General features: G+C 39.9%; 1 protein-coding gene across 10 annotated transcripts in view; it reads right to left on the reverse strand.

Moving 5' to 3' along the window:
- The window catches only part of NCKAP5 (NCK associated protein 5), a 556,514-nt gene that overhangs the window by 285,460 nt on the left and 243,392 nt on the right, over nt 1-27,662 (reverse strand). For all 10 annotated transcript variants that reach the window (XM_035130314.2, XM_035130220.2, XM_035130308.2 and 7 more), the window contains one exon: nt 26,518-26,581. In XM_035130314.2, the coding sequence (XP_034986205.2) occupies nt 26,518-26,581 (64 nt within the window). The remainder of the gene's footprint in view (nt 1-26,517; nt 26,582-27,662) is intronic.

Below are 27,662 nucleotides of genomic sequence, written 5' to 3' on the forward strand. Positions count from 1 at the left end.
TCTACATCTTATGATAAATTTAAAATAGTAGTAAGCAACAAACCAAAAATACATGCACAAGTCTGAAAACTGATCTTAAAGACATATCATAAAGATAAATAAACAGATGACACACCAGGAGTATATAAGGGATTAAATTAAATATCTAAGATATTTTACTTCTGGTAAAATATGGGGAATTACAGATAGCAGAGAACTTCTGTCTAGCTAGCCACACATAAAGCTTGGAAGTGAGGGTTTTTAAATGGGAAACACAGTTCCATAAAAGAAATTTAGTGTTCTAATTAAATCGACCAATTAATATTTATTCTTACTACCCCATAACACAATCCTGCAAGATACTGAGAATGTTACTTACAGAGAGCTTTGAGTAAGTATAAAAATGTTTAGCATCTCCCGCTGCCATAATCTTGCAAAACCACAAACCCCCCACCAATACTTAAGTTCATCAACTGTAGCTAGGATGGGGCTACACATTATTAAAGGCGCAGACGTGCATTTCATAAATCCATAACTGCTGGTTATGGAGTCTGGATTGTGGTCTGAAGGGATGTGAAGCTACCAGCTTCCAGAAAATAAACAAGTCTAGGTCTGGTCGGTGCCTAGATCGGTGACTGCCTGAAAACATATGTATACCACCTTGGATTTCATGATGGAAAAAAGGCGGGATATAAATCCAAGAAAATAAATATATGGAACATGTAGGGGGCTTTTACAGGACAGAATTTGTCACTAGAAGAGACTTTGAAACCTTTCCCTGCCCACCAATAAATTATACATAATTCCAATAAATTCCAGGTGGTTTTGATGAATAGCTTTTATCAAATCCTGCAACTAATAATAATAATAAATAATAATAAATTATTATTATTATTATTATTATTATTATTATTATTATTTATTGCTTATACCCCACCCATCTGGCGGGTCTCTTCAACCACTCTGGGCGGCTTCCAACAGGAGATTAAAAATACATTAAAGCATCAGTCATTAAAAAACTTCCCTAAACAGGGCTGCCTTCAGATGTCTTCTAAACATCAGATAGCTGTTTACTCCTTTGACATCTGATGGGAGGGTGTTCCACAGGGCGGGAGCCCTATCGAGAAGACCCTCTGCCTGGTTCCCTGTAACTTTGCTTCTCGCAGTGAGGTAAGTAATAAATGGATTGGCTATGCCTTGTTATACTTTCAAATCATGTGTTTTTTGCAGTTTCTGAAAGATTAACCAAAAGTTTTGCATCTTTCCAGTTCCCAGATATGGTTAATCTCACTGCCACCAACATAAAAACGATCAATTTGCTTGGATCATGGCGGAAATCAGTATTTTACTGTCAGGCATAGTAAACCTGGAAAGCTCTTTTCTTTCCTCACCCCCACCAGTGAAAAAATGAGGGGGAAGAGTTTTTATTTTTATTTTCTGGTGGTGTTTGTTGTTGGTTCCCCCTAAATAGCTTTCCTCCATATGAAAAATGAAGGTTTTAAAAAATTATTTAAAGGAGACTATATTTTTGCTTGCTTGATAAAAAGGGAGAGATTGGTGTGCTGAGGGCTGAGGGCTTTTGGGGGGACCCTTCTGGGGGGTGAATGGAGTGGTGAAGATTTAGCCTTATGTTGAAACTGGAGGTTGGGTACTATGTGAGAATAATGGGGGGCTGTTTCTCGGTAAGCAGTGCAAGCAAATGTGTGTCTACTCACAAGCAAGCCCTACTGAATTCAATGAGGCTTACTCCCAGGAAAGTAGTAGTTGAAATCAGTGGGGTTTATACATACACAGATTGCACTTAGACCTCTGAGTGGGGAAGCAGTTGCAACTTGACTAGTAAATCACTTAAACTACTCTTAAATTAGTTGAAAATATATTCAATATATATCATATGGAAGTTTATTTAATATTTTTATTAAATCTTCTACTTCCTTACATTTTAAGGCCCTACACCGCCACAGGCAGCCTCATCAAGGCCCTTGGCTGCTGTGGGGAAGTGTGATGCACTCTCCGCCACTGCAAGGAGGTTCGATGGGACCCCCTGCCGCCACGGGGAGGCCCAGCAAGGCCCTCCGCTGACATAGATATAGATATATCGTGATATATCGTGATATCATGATATTTAGCTGGTGATATATCGTGATGTTGAAAACCAGATATTGCCCAGCCCTACTAGATGGGAACTATTTTGCCTCTTAGATGAGAAGAGAGAGCAATAAGCAATTCCGGACTCCTTCCAAATATGACTAAGTCCAGTGCCACCTAGTGACCAAATTATTTAATGACACTATACCACGCATGCAGTGCCACACCAGTATCTTTCACAGTAATATATATTTGGGGTTGTACCTTTTAGTATACAATTTAAATTACTCAGAGCACAGACAGCCCTTTGTCTGCTCCTCATCGACTGCTGCTAAACTAAATGTTTCTCATCCTGCAATCAATACTTCTTTACGAAAATAAACTTAGGCATTGACAAACAACTCTGCAGCATATTGCAGATTTCTTGACTATAGGCTTCAACAGCATGAACAGCTATCACCCAGAAGTCTGAGGAGGAAGGGGCGGGAGAGTGAGAAATGTGCATTGGGTTTTCTGCTCATTTCAGTATTTACAAGCTGCTTACAGTAGAATCATTCTATTACATTAGACAAGTAGCAATTCTTCAATTCCCTTAGATTAGTTAGTTAGTATGCCTTGGTTTCTCATTACCATTCCAAAATGGGCTGCTAAAGCTGACAGCTATCTTTTGCAGTTTTTTCCCTCCAGTTGCGCTTGTTATAGATTAAATTTAAGTAGCGTGAAGTATCACAAAATAGACTGTAATAACTTTGTGGCGATGGACTGAGAAAGGGCTTTCTTTTTAAACATTCTATAGTTGCTGTATGCACGTTAAGGAGAGGGGGAGGGGAATGAAAAGAGAATTATGGTATCTGCAGGAAAGGATCTAAAAACTGTCCACTTTAGCTATTCTAAATACTCTCTCTCTCTCTCTCTCTCTCTCTCTCTCTCTCTCTCTCTCTCTCTCTCTCTTCTTCAGATGACCTATTTAAATGTTCAAGATAAATGCATGTGGGTTTAATATGTTCATTTCAGACTTTCCCATATTGAGTGGAAAGTCTGAACGGGGATTCTAAGCTGGTTTAGGTGAATGCACTTTTAATTCCTCTTTAAACCTCTGTGCTGAATGCAGAGAGGTCTGAAAGGGAGCTGCATGCATGCAGGTGGATTTTGCATGCATGCTGCTGAACCCTCTCCATTTTGAAGCACACAAGCAGTCTCGCCTCAAACACCTGAAAAGGATAAAAAGCTATAGAATGAACAAACTATGGTTTAAACAAAGGCCTTACAGAAGTCTGAAACCCAAATCTGAGTAGTTGGCTTAGTTCTATGGAAAATCCAACCCTACTCCCATGGTTTCTTGGCCATTGATTCCCTGCTACAATGCTGTACAGTGGGAATCTTAGATTTTTAGACCAGAGGTGGGCAAACTCAAACCTATAAGCTGAATGTGACTCCAGGCTTCCCTATCTAGTCCCCAGGCCACATTTCTCCATGCCTATTTCTACAGCTTGGGTGGAGAGATGTGTGTAATAACCTCCATCTTTTGTGTTGCTTGAATGTGGTACTGTATATAGTTTCGGTTGCTCCATATTTGCCTCTGGTCCCACCCCAAGTGGCATGATGCCTCCAGAAGCTTGTTCATAAGGGATGCTACCCTGTGTTCCTTTGGCTTTCTCCTGTCAATATTGTGCAGACCTTCATGTCTCCAGACCTTACGCAAGGGATTGGCCTATCTTATTCTATCCTTAGCCCTTTCGTCCTTCAACTGCATGTTTTTACCACTCACTCAGCCACAACGTATTTCAACCAGCAAGCCTCCACAGTACCTCATTCCACCCACCCCTTTCTTCCGCTGCCATTTAAAAAAACAAACAAACCCTATCATTTCTATTTCTACCTATCCTTCCTTTGAGTAGCTCTTTTGCAGACCACTGCTTACCCTGCAGCATACATGTTTCTGGGGTTCTTGCCCGTTAGTCTTCTTAATTACTGGGCTACATTCCCAGTCTTCACCATCCCCTTTGCAAACTTCTATCTGAACAGATGACCTTCCCATCCCTCAAAGAAGCTGATGTGAAGCATGCTTTGTTCATTAAGCAACCAAACATTCCTAGGCATCGCCCTGGTAGTGGCAATATAATATAGATTTCTGTTTAATGTTCCCTTCAACTAAGGACCAGTTATTTTCCCATTTGTAAATCAGGGCAGTTTATGTTTTCTGTTTCCATTCTAAGTAACTCCTAAATTAACAGTTATTGTCACTAGAAGAGAAATCCATTCAACAGCTGGCAATTACAAATTCTGTGTGCTTTATTTGCATTTGTCTATTACGATGACTAAGAAAGGAACTGTAAGATTTTCAGTAATTCTGGTGGGATGCTTTATGGACAGTAGATTTCATGATTCACATTCTTAGTCAATGGTGTTATTGGTGATGTAGTTCTTCTAAACAAGTGTCTGTGAATCAAAGTAGTTTCCTTGATGCCAGCTCTCGCTATGCAGTAGCTCAAAATTGCCACCAAGTGGCAGGACAGTGACTTTATTCAATTCCAATTTGGCTTTATTTATCTGGCACTGTGCACAGCTTTAATTGCATCTGTGCCATGTTGTTACGAAGCTCTTTTTTCATTCTAAGTATAAAATTAATCTGTATTTAGAAATTTAGAATGCTATTACATGTGAAGTTACTGTATATGCAAAAAGGCAAAAACAACATAAAGTAGCAATAGGCATTTAAGCTTTGCTCCTGCTCTCTCCAGCTGTGCAACCCTGGCAGGACTTGGAAAATGAAAAGGTATCACTGCCAAATAGTTGTTTAATTATTTGTAACAAGCAACCAGGGCCAATAAAACTAGAGTCACTAATAAAACTGCTTGTCATCTTCCACAGACTAATAAACAAATCCTACTAGGTAGATGGCCTTTTACAGTCTTGCTTGGAGACTGAGTCTCTAGACATCAAAGCACTAATATGTACATAATTCACTATGGCACTGTAACTGTTTCGAGCCATAACAGATTCAGAAATGACACCTGCATAAGTGGCACCCACCCATCTTTTCTCTTGCTGACTTTTCAGATCAAGCTATTTATGGTATTTCCAATAGCAAATGAAGGGATGTGATAAATGTATTTGGCAAGGCTTTTTCCTATAATGAAATCTTTACTGTTTATTCAGAGCCAAGTTTGAGTTCTTGAAACTGATATTAAGCTCCTAGCCTAATTAAAAGTTTTTTACTCAAAGGTATATTTTCCTGCCTTGATGTATATGCACCACAAGGAAGAAAAGAAGAGAACGTCATTTCAATGAACAAGAAAGCTCACATACTCATATCATTGAATTTTTTATCTTAAAACCATAAAGCTACTCAAAAATGAATTTGCAAATGTAATTGAGCTTCTAATAGCTTCTAGAGGCAGTAATTAAAGAAATCTCATTTCCCTAAATTAAACATAATGAAATGTTTTTTGAGATCAAATAAAAACTGGAAATGATATTAGACAAGAAATAATTTATACAAAAATCTAATGTTCACAAGTGTGAAAGATAAGGTTAAAGCAATAGCAAAATAAATAATAGTTATAATATGTAATTTCTGTCTTGATCCAGTTACAATATGTTTCTCTGCTAGTAGATAAATACCAAGTGTTGCAGTTTTTGAACTATTATATTTTTGTAATGACTTACTGATATGTTAGTGATATACTCAATGCAGACCATTCATCCTTCATAACAAGTCATACGCAGAAGTGTATACACAATATGGTGTGGCTCCACCAAGGAGTTACCACTTAATGGGCTTCTCAAGCTTCTGTTCAGATCAACAGCCTGAGTCTTAGATAAAAGGAAACAACTCTGCTCCATTCTCCTTGACTCATCCCAAAGCTTTTATTTGCCTAATCACTCACCATTTTTCACTCTGCATTGTGGCCACTTCCACCATACTGATCACTACTTAATGCCAATCACACTGGGTTGTTTTTTTTATGGAGCTCAATTGACATTATACACAACCAGGAACTCCTTCCTGTGGCACTTTTCATGACACTTCAATATCATGACTTCTTTGTATTCATGATATTTCCATGTTACATTGAAAGGAGTTTGCATGAAACACCACTGGTGTAAAAGGGAAGCGCAGTCCTTCAACTCTCACTGTGCCTCCCACATTTTCTCATGTCATCTTTCTCCTTTATGCTTCCCCACAATGATTTTTCAGGTTGAGAATTGGAATTAATGCAGCAAGTAAGTCCTACATATTAGGTAACGCCACATTACAGGTTAATGCATGTAATAAACTCTGACAGCACACTTCCTAATGACAATGCGATCTGGAGTGGACAAGTGGCAGGCCTTGAACTTTTCCTTGCCTTCCATTTTTTGGATGGAAACTTCCTCAAGCTGCTCCTCCCCTACGGCCAGATGCAATGCCGGAAAATAAAACAGGGATGTGTAGAATTCCCATGGTGATTGGGGGGGATGATTTCCACTCCTAGATAATCAGCTGAGCAGAGATACCTCATATACACTACCTTATCCAACCATGTACACAATACATGGGCCTATTGAGTCCCCCCTCCAACAATACTGCCACACCAGATGTGACTGGCTGAGCCGAGTCTTAAAGGCTTAGTGTACCCAAGCAGCATAAACAATAAGTTGGTTTGGATTTGAAGTTTGCTCACTGTGTATTTAAATAACATTATCAAATAGCATTTTTGTTTAAGAGCAATAGACACAGGTATGAGTTTAGCTCAATCTCAGCTGCACGTAGCAAACGTTTCATGTGTTTGGTAATGATATACAAGGTTGCATGAGAAAAGGAATAGCTCACATTTTAGTATGTCTGACTTTACAATATAAAAACTGAATTTAATGTTCTGTCTTACTGTGATTGGTATCTCCAGATGTTACTTTAATTCAAATCGGAGGTGCAGTTTGCTCAGAATTTATGCAAAAAGATTGAAGAGAATGGTTCAAGGCCTCCTGTTTAGTCCCAGGCAAGTCATTATATAGTGGTGTCATCCATATATCAGTTGTAGCTAGTTACTCAAACCAATTTTGAATCTGATCGTGGCACATCAATGCAATGCCTCTTATCCAGAGCACAGAAATGGATTCTAAATAGATTGCCCAGAACATGCTTTGCAATACCTCTTCAGCCATAAAGTGTAGTGAATATAAATTACTGTCAATCCAGCCTCTCTTTTTTTCTGTGATGCTGAAGAGGAACAGGGCAACTTGACGAAGCAGCAAAACTCACAGATAACCCTAATGCTGCATCACATGATTCAGTGTCCTAAAAGAGAGACAATTCCTTTCCAGACTACCTTGACAGCTGACAGCTCCAGAATAAGGTTAGATGAATGACATCTAAAGAACATCTGTAGACCTGTAATATTTTGCTACCTCTCACTTCAAAATATTTCCCTAGGTGTCACTGAAACCTTTTTAAAGCTTCCATCATGTCTTGTGACTTAGGTATTTTATTCATATTGCAGCTATTTATTCTACAGAACTTGTCTGATTACACTTCTCTGCTCCTAGTGTCATATGATCTGCATTACTGGCTGATCTTTAGAGTGGTCAATGAACCAACATCACTGCTTTGGGGGCATGTTGGCTGGACACCCCCTCTCCTTATAATTCTGTAAATCCTCATATTGCCAGATATTACATTTGAATAATATAAAGCAAAGGTGCCATTATCCTTATAAGCTACATTTTTTTGACTTCTGAAATGTATATCCTCTTGCTATTGTGCTACTGAATGAAACATATTTAATTCATTCTGAATGCATTTTTCCTGTGTGTTACCTTCAGACTATTAGGATGATCAGACACAGCAAATATTTTCAGATAATTATCACTGTTGCACATGGAAAGTGTTCAAACAATATAAAATCCCACGTCTAGTCTGAAAGGTGTTATTTTTGCTACCAGGATAGCCACTTCGGTATTCAGACTTGTAGGAACACAGGAAGGTTGATGCAATACTTGACTATGTTTGCTTTGCATTTCCTTCCTTCCTTCTATTTTATCCTATAACTAGGCTCATGGCTTTTCTTGTGAGAAACTGTAGACTTCCCAAGTTTCTATAGCTTTCCAAGAGCTATGGAGATCCCTTTTGGGGAAATTTAGGTGTTTTTAAAGAGCGTTTTCAGCTGTGTGGCTTTAATTTCTGTACAGCTTCTATTTTTTAATGACTATATTGGCTGCTGTTAATGATAGAGATGGAAAGCAGTGAAATTAATAACATGAATGAGCATTCTGGCTAATACAGGGTTTTAGAGACACATCGCTAACCCTTTGAACCAGTAATTGTGCTAAAGGTGTGGGGGTGCAGGGGTGAGGCTAATAATATATTGGATAATTCTGATAGACTTTACTCCTAAATCAGTACAACTCAAATTTGTATTGGTTGGAAATTTAAATTCCAGATTTAAATATATATATTGTCCCATGACGAGCCTATACAGACATAGGCAACCTTGGCTCTCCAGATGTTTTGGAACTACAACTCCCATGATCCCTAGCTAACAGGGCCAGTGGTCAGAGATCATGGGAGTTGTAGTTCCAAACCATCTGGAGAGCCAAGGTTGCCTATGCCTCCTATAGCAATTCCGTGATGCTTTTCTGATCATGGACAGAAGCTGAGGGAATGAATTGGTTATTGGAACCATCACACTCCTTCCCCCACATGAGTAATAGCTCTTCTCTTTCAGCATAGGCAAAACAACTCTGGTTAGCATTGGGCTGGTCTGCATGTGGTCATGGTGTATGGCCTGCATGAAGACTTGGGCTTACACGGTTCCCCTAAACTCTCCTTTTCCTGCACAGCATAGAGAAGGATTTCTGCAGTATTTCATTTCACTTGACACAAATCGTGGTTTGTCATTGTGTATGAACCAGAGATTGCGCAAAAGTCCTTCCTCTGGCCACATGCAGGGGATCAGGGGATCAGGGTGGGTTTACAGAAGTCAGAAGTTTCGGCTTGGGTGGGCTTGTTCTAGCTTGTTCGTATAGCACTAAAATATGGTTTAGTGCTATGAGTGAACCAGTATAATATGTCTACACCAACATTATTGATAACCATAGCCCAAAACACAGTTTAGAAACTTTGCAGACAATAGCTTTGCAATGAGTGTTCAAAGGATTACCTATGGGTAGATAATATGCTGGCAGAAATGTATTGGTAAACAATTATATCCAAAACTGGGAGGAGAATGCTCACACAAGAGGAGAGGAAGCTATGGATCCAATCCATCTAATTAACCTGTAATTAGACTGTGTTGCATTTGCACTTGACTTGTGTCTATCCCAGGAACACCTACAATAGTTAGGGACCACTGGGGGTATCTGTGAATTGATGCCATAACTAAATCCTTTGAACATTCGTGTATTTTTTTAAAAAAAAAACAACTGAAAAATAAAGGAGCTTTGCTGTGTATTTTTCATGTCAAGCGTTTTGCAGTGACTTAAGGGGTTGTGGGTTGGTCAGGGAGCAGATAAAATGTGGATAAGTGTAAAGTGTCTCACAACAATAGTAGAAGTGAGAGCATTTATGCGACTCTTAGGGAAGTTGTTATGGGGCACAGCAAAAGAAATAGCCTCTGCATAGACTGTGTGCTACTGGAGAGAGCAGAGCACAGCAGAGCAGCTGTGGCTTCAGCCATATACAGGATTTTGAGTGTGTCTCAGAAATGTTAGGCAGGTAGTTAGAGCAGGCAGGTAGAATCTGGGCAGAGATCATAAGAATTATTTCAGATTTAGGTGGGTTTACATATTGTTGGTATCCTTGACTGAGTTTATCAGTTGAGGAAGGAACTTGTGGAAGCAGCAAGATGACAGGGGTCAAAAGAGGAATTTGGAGGACTGTTGAGTATTGAGGTTTTATTTTTTTTCCTGGAAGAACACATATTTTAGAACAGGGACAGGTAAACAAGGCTTGAGAACAAAGGTAGAAAGAGTGTTTTGGAAAGATATTCAGTATGTTTGTTTCTCTTATGGAAAGACTGTCCAGTTTACTCCACCTATGAGGAACGAAGGAACTATGATCAAGTATTTTTCACTTGTTCTTCTTCTGGTAAGCACAACAGAGTGGCATTCTTTATGAAGAAGCAGGGTGAATAATATATTCCCTCATGCATTTTCAATAGAATTTGTAAGCATCCTTCTTTTGGGAAAACTTTCCACTTGCTGAGAATACATAGAACAGGAAAGAAAGGGATTGACTTTTATAGCCCAAGTTAACTTTTTACTTCTTAGATAATACGTCATGAAATAATTGACTAGCAATAAATATACATACAATTAGATTTGCCATTTAGTAGACCACATTTAGTATTTGCCATTTAGTAGACTACAACTGCATTTTATGTTTCTACCTAAAAACAATACGGTAATTCCCAAACTAGACTAATTCATTATAGATAAATTTCTCCTCTCTCATTAGCCCACAGTATACCCACCTCCGAAGAAGAAGAAGAAGAAGAAGAAGAAGAAGAAGAAGAAGAAGAAGAAGAAGAAGAAGAGTTTGGATTTGATATCCCGCTTTATCACTACCCGAAGGAGTCTCAAAGTGGCTAACAATCTCCTTTCCCCTCCTCCCCCACAACAGACATCCTGTGATGTGGGTGGGGCTGAGAGACTTCAGAGAAGTGTGACTAGCCCAAGGTCACCCAGCAGCTGCATGTGGAGGAGTGGAGAACCCGGTTCCCCAGATTACAAGTCTACCACTCTTAACCACTACACCACACTCACGAGAGATGAAATAGCAGTGGCAAAACAATGAAATGAGCTTTGGTACAACAGTTCATTTTCTCATCGAAGCAGTTAATCTGAATACATAACACCAGAAGGACTTCTGCCCTCAAATGGTAGGCTGTCTGTATCCAACATGGAACAGGGAAGAAGAGAAACATACAGTTGGGAGTTAATGGCTGCCCGAAGAGGCAGAACTGCATTGGGCTTTTCCCAGATGCATATTCATGCCTCCAAACCACTTCTATGGTTGGAGAAGACCATACTTAAAGGCGTCTGGCTGTGAACAGAAATTAGTGTACACCAACCTTCAACTCCCAATTCCCTCTCTGGCCACCAGATGGGCCCCCACTAGAGCAGGCACCCCCAAACTCGGCCCTCCAGATGTTTTGTGACTACAACTCCCATCATCCCTAGCTAACAGGACCAGTCCAGTGGTCAGAGATGATGGGAATTGCAGTCCCAAAACCTCTGGAGGGCCGAGTTTGGGGGTGCCTGCACTAGAGTAAAGTCTCTACCATCTATATAACATATAAAGGTAAAGGGTAAAGGGGCCCCTGACCATCAAGTCCAGTCATGTCCGACTCTGGGGTTGCGGTGCTCAACTCGCTCTATAAGCCGAGGGAGCCGGCGTTTGTCCGCAGCTTCCGGGTCATGTGGCCAGCATGACAAAGCTACTTCTGGCGAACCAGAGCAGTGCACAGAAACGCCGTTTACCTTCCCGCCGGAGCGGTCCCTAGTTATCTACTTGCATTTTTATGTGCTTTCGAACTGCTAGGTGGGCAGGAGCTGGGACTGAGCAATGGGAGCTCACCCCATTGCAGGGATTCGAACCGCTGACCTTCTGATCAGCAAGCCCTAGACTCTGTGGTTTAACCCACAGTGCCACCTGGGTCCCTATAACATATAGTCTCTACCATATCATCAACTCCTGAAATGTGACATCAGTGGTTGCTGTGCCTCTAAGCAATTTGCTAACCTCTTTAATTTCACACCCTATGTAAGCTCTCACTGAAATTCTTGTACCCACAAAATGGTCACTGCTTTAAACTTAATTCACATCCTAACACATAAATTAAGAAACAATTATATCCTTGGAATTTGCAATTTTTAAAAACTAATTATTAAAATGAAATGAATTGCATTTGTGTTCATAAACTTTTTGATAACAGTGAAACAAAACAGCAGGGGGAAGTATTTTTGCTTCCAGACTGCTGATTTAGTTGGAAAGCTGTACAGGTGCCGCAGCCAGCTTATCAAACATCAGTGGGGTGTCTTCATAACGACAGAGCTAACACCACAACTCTTCTGTCCCACTGTTAACTAACTTCCCACAAACAGGACAGTATTTCCATTTTCTATAAAGTGAGAATTTAGGCAAAAATTGGTAGTTTGGTGTCAAGGGTTCCAAAGTGGCATTCTTTTAAACCTAAAGTATGCTTTTACCAAACTATTCTATGTGAAGATGCAAGTGTTAGTCCTTTGGTTTAAGTGTGGGTGCCATGCATAAAGCTGACAATGGAAGGTGAGCTTTGTTATCTCAGTGAAGGCAAATGACTATATTTAATGATGTGGAGAAGCTTCCCACAATCATTTAAATCAAGGGTAGCTAACCTGCAGTCCTCCTTCAGATACTGTTGGATTCAAACTCCCATCAGCCCCACTCAGCATGGCCAATGGTCAGGGGTCAAGAGTTACAGCAACATGTAGAGGATAACAGATTAAACACCCAGGATTTAAATGTTTACAAAAGTTCATTATTATATATTGGTAAATGGCCACAATAAATTCCACTTTTGAGCCATACTTGAAATATTAAGTACAGTACAGTGTTTTAGGATTGATTTGTGGTACAATATAGGTTCTGAGCCGGCTGGAATTAGTCATGACTAAAGCTATAAACCTTAAACATACATCCCTGGGAATAAGTACCACTGATAGTTGCACTTACTTTTGACTAAAGATTCATAGGATTTGTTCTGTTCTGAGCAGTGACCTCCACTTCAGTGGCATTCTGGACAACCCCATGAAGAGAGTCAATAAAAGTGCAGACATGGTTACAGAAGCAGTCATCATCAGACTGAGCTGCAGGTTTATGAAGACGCAACTCCAAAGTCACCACCTCCACCTTCCATGAGAGGAGCCATTTTAGTTAAAGGAGACCAATCTGCTTTAGCAGTAATTTTCTCCAATGCAGCAGGAAAGACGATGGTGTCACTAGGAGTTCTAAACTGGAGTCCTTTGAGTCAGATGAGGGCAACACAAACTCCCTGGGCCAAAAAAGTGCCAGCATAGTAGGCTCTTCTTCCACAAATACTTCTGGTTTAGTGTTTGCATTCTGATTAACTCAGCAAGTGAATGTTTATAAAATGAAACTGCATAGCTTTGAAAACAATGGGACTTCCTATATGCCATGGCTAACTTGAGGTGGATCAGGACACTTTTCTGGTTGATTTGGTATCATGGTTACATTGTTGGAAGGGAGCTGTAGGAAAGGCAGAGTCTGGATATGGCAGCAGGTGATCACCCTTAGGCACCTTTGACGGTGAAGAGCTCAGGGTTATGGAGTCCTTAGCCTGGGTATGGAACGTTCTTGAGGCTCACCTGCCACATCTGCCCAGAGTTGCGGGCACTGGGCGAGGGTGGGATAGGAAGACATCCTTATTCACCATAAAGTGGGGCACAAGCTTTGGGGTGATGCCTTGTCATGACTCTGAGAATGGGCAAGGTCTGGCTGGCCCAAGGATGTAATTAAGCTAGGTTCCTACTATTCAAATTTTCCTGGCAGGTGCACTTTAAATAAAATGTTCAACCCATCATTTTTGGCTTGCCTGTTTATCCATGGGTCCAGTGTCAAATTCTCCCCACATTCTGATTAACTCTGCAAATCCAGGTTCCACAGCATGCGTTTTCTGAATTCCAGTGTAGTTGCATTGCTCTGAAAGCAACAGGATTCATAATCCCAAAAGCAATGACTAAATTTTGGTAGATCAGAACACTTAACTGAACACTAGAGGGGATGGGAATTTGTTTTAACACTGAAAATAAATCGTGACCTACCTTTATAGCACAACTTCCTTGAGCTAGTAAGAAATGTGGTTCCACAGAAATCTGCAGTATTTGTTACTGTTATTGTTAGGACAACTAAATTGAATTAGTAAAGAGCTCTCAAGTTCCTCACCAGTAGCACTGATGAGAAACTGCAGACTGCATTATACGATGATGCATATATTACTTTGATAATTGAAAAACCACATGCACGTATAGCGATACGGCACAGGTAGGACATTGGGGTCAAACATCTGCGAGTAGCATAAATCTGTGTTTTCAAATTCTTATCAGTCAGCTGAAGGCCTGACCTTGAACACATAAGAAGGCTACAGAACAAGAAATGAGCAATAGCAGTTGAACAATTGAGGCTGGCTTGCTTGCTTGGTTCTAGGTAAATAAGAAACCTGAAAGGTGAATTATGCCTCTTATGGTTTTTGTTAATTTTATTTTTTGTAAATAGGTTCTGTTAACATGCTTTTATTGCTCCCTGCCTGGAGATCACAGTATGCAGGGCAGATAATAAATATTTTAAATAAACAAGCATTTAATTAAATGATTCTTGTACAATCTCAATGTAATCTGATCAAGTGGTGCATCATTTGACAGAAGAGGTGACACTGGTTTAACCGATGTAATATTCTGGAAGTTAAGATACTTTTTTGCATGCTATAATATGGAAACTTAATTCTATGATTACAGCCCCCGTTGTATGTTTCCTCATGCAACAATTTTGCTCTTAATTATTAGTTGAGATTTTTTTATATCAACTCACACTGAACACCACAATAACGAATGTCTATAAATTTTACTTTCTCCCAACACTTAAAGAGCATTGCTATAAAAACATTAACCCAGCTCTACCCTACCTCCAACACACACCACTGCCCTGGGCAATGGGGAGGGCTCTGGATTGCTGAGCTTAACCTTTTAAAATTAAAGTAGTCACAATTCAGTATTATTAGTGTCTATGCGCTTCGTATCTATTAGCTACTGAGGTATTGCCCCAGGCAGAATAATCTGTTCCTAGCCATAAAATGGGATTTGTTCCACACTAGAGGGAACTGCTTCTGTGATATTAAATATACCCAGTGGATAGTGTGGAACTCCCTCCAACTTTCCCTTGATCAGCTTCTGCATGGGTTATCTAATGTATAAATGTCAACTTCCACATCAGGGCTATTTTTTTTTACCTTGTATCCTGTACTTTTGGAAATATTATATGTATTTTACACTGAGGTCTTAACAACCTCATGTTATCCTCTTATACAAATTATGGTGTGTTTGCGTTGTTGTTGTTGTGCGCGCTTGGAGAGAAAGAGATAGAGAGATTTAATGCTTTTCAAAAGGCTGTTGCAAAGAATGAACTGCAATAATGCAAACTTGAGCACCAACTCAAAATTACATTCTGCTGCTTTTCTCAACACTATTTGCTCCCAGCAAGAGGAGTTGAGAGAGCGCCCTTGCATCCAACTAAATCTAGAAATAAGGACAGTATATCCCATGTTTTTCCTCCAGTGGATATGAAAGTCAGCATTTTAAAGAAAGTTGGGATTTATAAGTAAGTGCTGTGACCAAATTTTACACGTAACTGTAAATTAAAGTGGAATTGATTCAATAGGGTTTAAAGAATGCCATCAATGCTGCAACTTTATGGCATTTTCACTACAGACACTGGTTTTGTACGCATTCTATTGAAAAATGAGCCGAGTATCAGGCTGTAAGAGTTGTAAGAGCCTGATGCTAGGCTGATATTTCAATACAATATGGCATATGCTGCTGTCAAAGTGGAAAAGCAACTAAAAAAAAAGTTAGAACATTCTGCATAGTATTCATTCAATATAGAGACAAAATGCAACAAGCAAATCTAATCATCACTTGTGATAAAGATTCTACTTAAACAGAGGTGGTTGTGTGTTGTTGTTTTGTTTTTAGTTATGGAACGATTTAAATGTATACAGCTCCCTCTTCTGGAAGAAAAGGAGAATCAGTAATATTAAGAACTGCCAGAGTTACTGCTTACTGTGATGAGACTCAATAATGTAATTCACACTATAAACGGGTCAAATTTTGACACATTTTCATCATACAATTTATGAATATGTTATGATAAATCTTATGCTCATCAATCTGAAAAAGAGAACCAGAAAAAAAAATCGGAAGGAAACCGAATATTCCGGCAAGCTATAAAGGATCATCTCTCTTTCTGAATATCCTTTTTGGTGACACAGATAACTGTGTATTTCGAAAAATATTGGGGGGGGGGGAGTTTCCTCTTGAAACTCAGTATGTTACATGCTCAAAATGAAAAAAGAAACCAAGTTAGTATTTGTATTAATTTTAATTTTAAAAATGTAAAGGAAGATGAAGACGTGGATTTATTCATAAGATCATTGTGGAATATAAGAGCTGCTGAGCACTGACTCTTGCTAAACACAGCTATGATCTAGAAAGTTAAAAGCTGGTATTATTTTAAAGAAAGCCTATTATGCAGAAACTCTTAAGAGGAATAATAGAAATAGAACCACAATAGGTGCAGATTCCATTAAATGTGATAATGCTCTGAGTACATTTTTCATTTTATAAACACTGTGAAAACCAAGGCATCCATGAAACATGCACACAAGTCTAATGTATCAGGTATGTTGATCCTTTTTTATCCTGAAAATGATTTAACAGTTATAGGGGTTGTCAAAGCCAAAACCTTTACTTTGAATTTAGTAAGAGTAGGGTTTACTACTATTAAGTAGAGCACTGCTGAAATAAACTCTACATTTCCTGGAAAATGGTGAGAAAATGAAACTCTTTTAAAAACTTGGAAAATACAGAACAAAGATAGGCCCAAACTAGACATAAGCTGCAGTTCACCTAACATCTCTTTTCAATGCTTTAAAGCAGCTGTGGAGAGCCCAAATCAGCTTTGGATGTGGGGGGAGATCAATCTCTTCCAACAACTATTTCTCTGATGAAAACTTTGCAGAAAAATTGGGAGGAAAAGGTATAACATATTTAATTGCCTTTCCCCCTTCACTAGGCTAATAGCAACTTTGGAGGCTTAGACTGGGAAAGCAACATGGAAGGAAAAGGTTAAAATTAACCCCATCCTCATTACCGATCACCAAAGTAGCATGCATCCAACAGGAGATACATGCATAGATGATTTGGCCCTTAGCTTCTGGGTTTTTTATAATCCTTTTTGATTTTAACCCTTTTTAAGATGAAACAAGCACACTCTCAGATTAAAGAAGCTAAAGCCCACTTCTGCACACACTTATTCTGAAGCAAGTCCTACAGCAGACTTCCTCAACCTCAACCCTTCAGATGTTTTGAGACTACAATTCCCATCATCCCTGACCACTGGTCCTGCTAGCTAGGGATCATGGGAGTTGTAGGCCAGAAACATCTGGCAGTTGTAGGCCGAGGTTGAGGAAGCCTGTCCTACAGTGTGGTTTACTGTCACACGTGCCTCACAAATATGCTTCCTAAAGTCTAGAGATGATAGGAAACCCCAAACCAATAAATATCCTCATAAATGTTGAGTTCAATCAATGAGTTATGCTTTGGAGTTTGAAACCAACTGGCAACTAAGAGGGCAGCTTTCAGAAAGCATGTCTGCTGAGGTTCTAGATTATGCAAGGTGCACATCATCATTATTTAGCCTATAACTTGTTATATCTAAACAGAAGGCTAAAAAATAAATTTTACAAAGGGGAAAAACAAAAGGAATTGCTTGCAGAACATACAATCTGCACAGTGGGATCTACCACAAAAAAGGGACTGAGATGTCCAGCAGGAGGCAGAAATAGAGTGTTAAACAGAAACAGGCAAGGCAAATCAAAAGGGGAGGTGGTGTGAATGGAAATGAGGTAGAAGATGAAATTGCTTTAAAGAAAAGGTCCAGCGTTCTGTTGTGGCTCCAGCTTTAGTGGTAACATTGCAGCAAATCGAAATATGTGGTACAGTACTTTTTAAAGAACCTTAGCAGGGCACTTCCAAGTTAATGCAATATGGGTTAGAAGTTGGCCTAATAGAGTCAGGGTCTGAAAGGATGATTTATGAAACAGAGTTTAAACAGAAGTGATTCAGCAACAGGTTTTTATTTCCTGGCACCACACTGCAAAATTCCTAGCAGCTGACTTCCAAAAGACGACAGGGTGGCATTTAAGGTCATTTCGAAGATTAGGAAATGGAAATGAGTTTTACTTTGTTGAAGAGTTAATATAATTTAATGTTCATTGTTAAATTAAATTCAAACTAGATTTTGTAAAATGAACATTTTCAGAAGTGTCAGAATGGTGCTCTTTTGCTAACAACCTTATAAAAAAAATATGAGCTTTCTTGTTGCAGACATTTGAGACATGTGAGCAATTCAGCTTCACAAAACAGTGGAAATTCTGCTGACATTTCTTGAAGAAAGGAACAAGGAACCTGTGGCCCTCTAGATGATGCCGGAGTACAACTCTCCATCATCTCTGAACACTGGTCCAGGCTAGTGGGTGCTGGTGGGAGTTGGACTCCAACCACATGTGGAGAGTAGCAAGATACCTCCATCTCTGCTCTAAGCAATTGCAGTTAGGCATAAACCACCCAGATTTTCATAACCAGCTTCATCAAGAGAAGCCCTACACAAGGACTCCCACTTGCACAATAGTGTCTTCCCCCCATCTTCCACTCCACACCCCTGAAATTGGGCCAGGATAACCCACAAAACAGCATGTGGAGGAGAAGGCATATTGTTACACTTGGCAACCTGAAACATTTGTGCAGATGGAATGGTTGGAAGTGGGCGGCACTAACTTCCTCCCAGTGATGTATGAAAGGCCAAATGACTGACTCTCTTTCTCTCTCTCTCTCTCTCTCTCTCTCTCTCTCTCTCTCTCTCTCTCTCTCTCACACACACACACACACACACACACACACACACACCATGTCTGCTGGCCTCACCCACATTTCTCCTTTTGGGATGGGATTTGATTCCCAAAACAAATATGCAATTAACCTTAGCAAAACAGGGTTAAACGTTCATCCACACCTATGCAAGCAGAAAATAACGGAGAATGATCATGGGGAAAATGTTAGAAGAAATGCCAGACATTTACAAGAATATGGTATTCTTTATTAAAGCTACAGCTACTGGAAACCAATTCAAAAACATTGACTGTTCAAAATCCTCTTTTAAAAAACTGGATAATTTAGCCTTTTGTAGCTCATCTGTTAACACTTCATTTACTACTAAACAACATCAATTTCCAAATGACCTTAATGCTTTTGCATCAACAGACTTCCTAGTTGCCCCAGGCAATTGCACAGATTTATCTCCTCTGTGATAGAAAAGCGCTTCCAAGCTGGAGGAGGTACATTGCGCTTCCATGTGTAAGACAGGTATTTCAAAAGCAGGCATGTAACTCCCAACTCCCCCAGTAAAGACCCAGCATGCTGCCGAGAGAACCCACTGGACCTCTCACACAGCCAACTGTGCAGAGTTCAGATGCACTCCCTGCCAGCTGATTAATGGAGCAGCATTAATTTCAGAAGAGGTTGAAGTAGCATAGCATAGTTTGGGGGGGGGGGGAAGAGTTACAATAGCAAAGAGAAATACACAGACATTAAGGGAGAAGGTTAAACGATAAAAGCAGGAACCTCTATAGTAATGGTAAGTACTTTGCTCTGGAATATTGAAAACACTCTGTGTTTAAAAAACAATACAAAACTCTCAACACATGAGCCTTCTTTTGCAACTGAGCTTTAGTCATACATACCTTAGAGGCCTCTTCATAGCAATCTGCCTTATAATAAATCGAACCAATGTTCCATCCAGCTCTGTTCTGTCTACAGAACAGTGACTGGCAGCAGCTCTCTCTAGGATTTCAGAAAGGGGTCTCTCCCACACTCACAGAAGATGCCAGGGATTGCATCTGAGGCCTTCTGCATGCAAAGCAGATGCTCTGCCACTGAGCTATGGCCCTTTCTCCACTATGGTCCAATAGAATCAACATGATCAGTGAAGGATGGGTGACTGCAAGATATATTCATAATTGTTGTCAATCACAAAGAAGCCATTGACTTATTGCTGGTAGAAGGAGGTATGCTTCCAGAAAGAATGCAAACTCATTGGGTATAAGGTTTTGTATGTATATGTCATAAAAGGGTATCTGCTACTAGTGCTGTAGCAGACAAAATGTTGGACTTGAACTGGGCTCAATTGCTTGCTCAACAACCAAGTAAATAAATATTACGGTTTCCCTGCATTACAAGAAAGCTGATATGAATTGATGTAACATCTCTTTACAATATGCAGCACATCTTAAACAATATTTTATGTTGTTATTATGAAACTGCTTTGAATTGTATTATAGTACAGTTGAACCTTGGTTCTCGAACTTAATCCGTACTGGAAGTCGACGACTCCCAAAACCATTTGAAAACCAAGGCATGGCTTCTGACTGACTGCAGGAGCTTCCTGCACTCAAGCAGAAGCCACATCAGATGTTCGGTTTCTGAAAAATGTTTGAAAACCGGAACACTTACTTTTGGGTTTTCAGCATTCAGGAGCCAATTTGTTCGTCTACTAAGCCATTTGAGAACCAAGGTACCACTGTAATGCAGTTTTTCATACTTGTATGGGGAAATGACATACAAATACAGTGACTATGATAGCATAGAACAATCTATAAGGTTTCTCTAGTTCAGGGGTCAGCAAACTTTTTCAGGAGGGGGCCGGTCTACTGTCCCTCAGACCCCCCCGCCACAGCCGCCGCTGCCTCGTCTTCGGCAGCGTTGTCGTTGTCCTCTGCCTCAGCCAGGGGTTCGCGGGGCGCAGAGCCCATGCCACTGGCCTGGGTGGCGGAGGCAGCCTCCCTACAGCCACTGCTTCATCTTGCTCGGCTCTTGGCCATACGCTTCCGCCTCAGTGGGAAGGAAGGGGTGTCGCCCAGAGGTGTCCGCGGCTTAGATTGGCTGCTGGAGCTTCCTGTGGCCAATCCTAAGCTGCGCCAGCATCGCATAAGTCAGCCACGCTAGTTTAGCGCAGGGACTGACCGAGTGGGCGGCAGGGTCCACAAGGTTTGCAGGCTGGATTAATGAGTCCGGTGGGCCGCATCCGACTCTTGGGCCTTAGTTTGCTAACCCCTGCTCTAGCTCTTACACTTCTATGGTTTCCCTAGTTTAATATTCCACCATTAATACTATACAATTTTCACAGAGTCCCACTGAACTCTTGGTTTTTAGTTTTTTAGTTCTTTATAGACCACCTTTCACAATTTCTTTAATCTTTTGCTAAGTTAAGCATTTTTCTGTCGTTTTGTGTGTAGACTGAACACACATGGGGTGGGGACAAAACTGCATCAGCAAGCGTTCCCCTCCCCCCCAAAAAATGTCTGTACAGTTGACTCCCTTGAACAGTGTGGGCTGCACCATAGGTGTGCTTCAGTGGGAAATTCCTCAAATTAGGGACCATCCAGTGTGACTTTTCAGCATATGCAACGGAAAGGGCGGCACTGACCAAGTTAGCAGTCTTCGGCTGACCCTAGAACTAACCCCTTTCAATGTATCAAATATTTTTAGATGGAAAATTCACTAAAGAAAATTACTATTCTCCCCCTTCTACCAAACCAGGCAAAGCAGAATTCTCCAATTAAGATGACACTTAAATAATGGTTCTATGTGAATGCATATTTTTTTAATGTAATGCATCCTTTTAATAAGCACAGTGTAATGAAACTGGCTGGCATAGGACCCAAAAACAGATACATATTAACTGGAGCACATCCAAAAGCATATGAATTGCGCCATTCAATATATCAGGAAGTCAGAACGTAACAGTTATGTTTTTAAAAGGGCACCTTATTCAACAAAAACTCCCAGGAAAAATTATTTTTCCCCATCATTTTTTTGTTTATTGAAAGTTTAATCTTGCCAGATAAACAATCAGGGTTGGCTTTTCATAATCTAGACTTTTCATTATATCTCTCAATAATTAAATTCTCAAGAACTCAAGGAAGTAGCATTTCAAATGGCACAGCACAATTTATTTAGGGTTTGTTGTATGCTCAACCTTTTTCTTTCCTCTTTTTTTTAATATAGTGGGCTATATTTTTTGCCAGAAATTATTGTACAGCAATGACAGGGATGATCACATCGAAACTCATTAATATAAGTTGTTTTCCTATTATTAGCACCATCTGAGCCTGTTGAAAGTCTTAACCAGGGCTTTAATTTTTCCCAGGAGGGCTTTAAATTAATTAGAGGTTTACATGCTAACAAAGAATCTGATACATTCATAAATCAATCTAACGCTGAAGGATTACAAAAAGGGAGGGGACCAATTCAGCTGGGATCTCATATTCAGTTAACATGGTGTGTTTCTACAAAAGGGTGCAGGTGTGAATTAGATGGATACAGAGAAGAAGCCACGATAATCACTTTGTATCACTTAAACCCACAGTGGGGAACACAGCAAATAAGGGCTTCTGGCCCACCCTTAGTGACATCTCCGCCAACATGAAAGGGAATATCACACAATTGATTCCATTTTAACCTTCATAAATAAATATCTTGAATGCCATAATTTATGCTACAGGCCATGGGACAAAGAAAACGCAATAAGAGCTAATGTTGTTAGGAGGAGATATAGGATTTTGAAATATGCAAAGAATAGGAGTATGAGCCGCAAATAGTAGATGAAATAATACTGAAATACTGACTTGTGCTAAAATATAAATCATTACAAACACATGTGACTTGGGACCTACTGGTGAAGGGCAGGTAATTAATAATAATAATAATAATAATTAATAATAATAATAAATAGTGGTTGCTTATATTCTTCAGTTATATTAGGTATTTTGTTTCACTGAAGACACTATTGTTTTTCTACCATAGGAAACAATGCAGTGTCAAGTTATAGCACTAACCACAAAACAACAGATAATGTGCATGTAATTGTCTGCTGAATTGTGGCCACATGCAAATTTAAGGGCATGCCCACAATACAGCCAAAGTAGCTTAACAACTATTCCCTCTTCCCAGAGATCCTGGGACACTGTATTTCTCTAAGTGATAGCGCTAAAGATTTCTGAGCATCTAACCCAGTGTTTCCCAAACTTGGATCTCCAGCTCTTTTTGGACTACAACTCCCATCATGCCTAGCTAGCAAGACTAGTTGTCAGAGATAATGGAAAGTGTAGTCCAAAAGCAGCTGGAGACCCAAGTTTGGGAAACACTGATCTAACCCAACTACAATCCCCAGAAGTCTGTGGGGGAAAGCCATGACAGTTAAAGGTAGTGCTGGTCCCTGCCCCAGCACAAGTTCTATAGCTAGTCCCAACCTGTACTGGCAGCAGTATTTGCAACCTCAAGATGCCAATCTTCATCAAGATGCCCACTAGGCATGGCAAACTGAGAGGGACAACCTTCCAAACTCCATCTTTCGCCAACTTAGGCACAAATAATTATCTTATGCCCACCTTCCTGTCCCCCATCTACTCATTTCTGCTTCCTTCCTCCTTCTCTTATATCTGGGGCTGTCAAACCATGCCAGTTCCTGACAGAGCCAAGTGCCCCATTACATTTCAAAATGAATCTGAGTCACATTCAAATACAGGGAAACGTGAACAGCCTTTCCCCTCTGACAAGAAATGTGTTCTGTAAATGCAACTATTATACAGGTGCCATTTATTTGTTCTTAGTATGAGCATGTACTGTTTTTGACAGGTATGTGAAACCACCATTGTGCTTCAAATGCTACTGTTATACTGGTCCACTAATTTCTGCTGCAGTGACTCCAGTGTACTACCTGGGATAGTGTCACCACCTTTTCTTTCTTACAAATGCTACAAATGAAATGTTCGACTGGTTATAGTCAGAAGGGAGATTAACATCGAACCTTGTATGAATACTGTAGAATGAAATCCCACACAGCATGTTCTTAACACTATTCATGTCGAGAAAGCAACAGTATAAACTAGCAATTGTTTTCTATGCAGGCATGAAAATCTTGGACAAATGCAAAGTGCAAGACACAGAGGTCAAAAAATTCTCATGCTACACGTTCTTGTTCCAGATCTACAGGTGTTGCAGAGATACAGGTGGCAAATATCAAATAGCCAACAATAAATTTACTATTACAAGTCACAACTGAAAAGGGCCCTTTTCACTTCATTTGTTTACGAATCGTGTTGATCAGGGAAAGTTCCAATGAAAGTTTCTATTTTCTATTTAAACAAATACATAAGTGATATTAAGGAACCCTCCTTGATAGAATGATTACTGGAAGTCTACCAAAATGGATTCAAGAACCATCCAGTGTATCATAGACCAGATATACATTATTGGATTAGATCATCCTTACATTCTGCCATTGTTTACATTCAAACACAGCTTAAGGAGACCAGACTCTTAGCCCAGAGGTTGCATGGGTTCGTTTTTAGCCAGAGTCTTGTTATCTGTAGAAAATGACAATCATGTAAATGGATTTATTGGTGCTGACCTATAAGCAAGGGACCATTGCTTCAAATCACGGTGCCTGCTCATTGCTGCTTTTCATCCTCAGTGAGTTCAGACCAACCACTGAGCACCAGGAGCAGCAGGGTGCAGCTACTCTTGCCTGAGGGCTAAGCGTCAACATCATCAGAGGGCTTAGCACTGATATTTGCCACAGCCAGGCCACACAAGTGGTTAAACTGCGAAAGATGCTGGTTGCAATTAGCATCCTGCTGCTGCAGCTGCAGCTGCAGCTTCTGTTCAAGCAGTCACTACTAACACTCAGTTCAGCAGCCTAAGGCATGCTCCAGCCAATCCATGGTGTGATGAAACTCAGGAAACTGACAAATCCTTACAACAGCACCTGGCCCAAACAGGTATTAGGGTGCAATGCCGAAGGTAAGTTTTTCCACAAGCTGCACTTAAAAGCAGCATGGCTTCAACCCGCGCTGCACTAGATGACAGTTGGGTGGTTTTCAGCTCTTTCTGTGCGTAGCAGGATTTACTCATGACTTGTTTTTTTCTTTTCTTACATTGCCTACTTGTGACTGTTTTGGATTTTAATGTTAGATTTTACTGTATTTATTCTATTTTAATTTGTATACCAGCTAGAAAATTTGTGAAGTAACAGTGCATGTTTTCACACTGTGAAATGAAGTACTTTCTCTTCTGACTTGAGAGTTCCTTGAGGAGTTCCTTGAAGAGAGTTTTGCATTTTACTAGTGGGAAAGGTAGCATTTGTGTACCCCTGGCATAAAGGTGAATGACACCTCTAGTCAACCAACACTTGGAGCCCCCATATCTGACCTTAGATTCTTATTGGTTAAGTGATTTTATTTATTCATTTAAACATATTTTTTATTAAAGATTTCTTGGTTTACAAAAGTATGTGCAATGTCTCTTTTTCCGAGAAACTGTGTGCTACCTAATAATTGCATTCAAAACCGAATTGACAAATGAAGGGCAAACACAAAATAGTGAAGTATGAAATACCAATAAATAAGAACTCAACTTCAACAAACATAGTGTTTAGGATGGAACTTACAGATGTGAACATATGTCTGTGTGTTTGTGTTTGTGTTGTGTGTGTGTGTGTGTGAACTTCCAGATCACTGCAAGAAAAATGAGTAAGTCCCACTTCAAATATAATTTATTTTACAGTTTTTTCAGAAGTAGGTCACTCATATGTCTGCAGCTTGCTTAAAGGCAGTAACATATGAACTGGTGCTAGTGCCTGGCTATCAAGTGTATTGCAGCTCCTGTAAAGGGAAAGGGAAAGTGTAGCAGGCATGAAGAGCCTATCTCTTGAGAAGATCAATAAGCAATAAAGTTGATGCTTTAACTGCAGTCAGGGACAGCCACTTCACCTGACCTACCACTGTAAAGAGGCAGCCTTCCTTGACTGTGGACTGGCTGAGCTCTGTAGTACTGCCTTGGTTAAGAGCTTGGATGGCCATCATAGCTAGAGACTGCCAGTTCAAGATCTTGTGTTTGCATTTTATCATGCATGCTTGTATATGGGTATGAGAAATTACAGAGAGGGATGGAGCCTTTTGTTTTTAATCCCTGGGTTTCACTTAGCCAATGCAGGAACATTATCTTCATCTGGGGGGGGGGGGGAGACCAACACAACCAGGCCACATTCAGAAAGCTATTGTATAGAAAGATAAAGTGCAAGAAGGCTCACTAAAATTTTGGTCACAGTTATCAACCAAGCTACTGCCAAGTTCCAGCTTCACACTGTTAACAGCAGGAAAATGATTTTCACGAAGTATGGAAAAGGTGAATGGAAAGAAAGACTTAAGAATGAGCATGATCAATCTTTCACATGTTTCCATGGTTTTCTTTGTCCATTCTCCATAGCTAGCACTGGGTGATTAATTACTAATCAAGTGTATCTGATTTCAATCTTAAAATTGCCTATTTATGCACCTAATGAGCATGATTTTATATGGTCATCAGAAGTCAAAGCAAGCCATTATGATGGCCGATAATGTTTTCCTGGGATTCTCTACTACTTCCTGCTATCAAAAGAAGTGATCTCTTTCTAAGCGGTGTTATGATTTCATCATCTGTAAAATCGTACGTTTACATTTTGATTGTAATCACAGACAAAGTTAGTGTGTGTGAAGCCTGAATGGGAACAGGACAAATCACAAATGCAAAGCCAAAACTTACCATTGTTCTGTCACTCTTACTTCGTGCAACTTCCTGCTGTAGACGAGCCACAGACAGCTTCTCCCTATGGAAAGAAGAAAAGCATAAAAAGGAGCTCGTTTTTCACCAGCTGGGAAAATGTATCATTTGTATGTCACCACAGCATTCTTGCTCATCAATGCGGCAACCCCCCTTGGCAGAAACTGATTTATCTGCCATATTTTATAACATATATTTTAAGGCACTTGTATGCTTTTGTTGTATTTTTTTGACAGGGAAATTGATTCATATAAGCACCAATTATTTCCCAGGGTGTGGGAACCCAAAAGTGGTTCACAATCATAACTGTATGTGAAAACTCCACTTTTGGTATACAGTATTGTTTAATAAATGGTCTACGCCCGGCTCTGCATATGATTTTTATTCTACTTTGTGATAACGCACTTACTTCCCTAACTTGTGCTACAAAAGTAAAGTAGACTTAAAAGCAAACTGAAAGGTGTTTTTTAAAGACCAAAAACATGACCTTTTTCCATACCAAAAATATGAATTTTAGAAGAAATGATAACCATCTCTTTTAAAAAGAAACTCCATCTCTGTATCATTCATTTCAAAGCATCTTAAGAGAATAAAACAGGGTGCATGATTGGGGAGGAACAGGAGTTGCACTGTTCTTATATATAAGCCTGAAAATCCATAGAAATTGTACAGATGGCTGAGTTAATGTGGACCTGTCTTTCCATGTTCCCTCAGCCATCCCTATAACCTTTTTGCTTCTCCATAAAAGTTTGTACACATAAGTCCATACAAAAAAAACATGGCAAATGACCACATGTAGGGATTGTACAGTCAAGTGGATATGTGTGGGACTAGCCGCCATACTCCTGCTCCCTCCCTACATGTGTTCTTTCCTTACAGTCACAGGTTTCACAGGCAAAGATAGCTCCAAAGGTTCAAGACTGGACATCTGCTAAGCTCTCAAGACCACTCTCACTTTGCCCAGAGCACTCAAGAAGTTCTGAGAGAAGTATCACTTGCTTCCTTCTAGTCAACGGTACCTCTAAGTGCATCTTGCCCAAATACCAACATAAATTTTGGAATCAACACTGCCAATAACAACAGCTATACTTAAAAAAACACACGATACAACTAATGCACACCATAAT

Source organism: Zootoca vivipara, chromosome 1, assembly GCF_963506605.1.
Source record: "Zootoca vivipara chromosome 1, rZooViv1.1, whole genome shotgun sequence".
NCBI classification, from domain to species: Eukaryota; Metazoa; Chordata; class Lepidosauria; order Squamata; family Lacertidae; genus Zootoca; species Zootoca vivipara.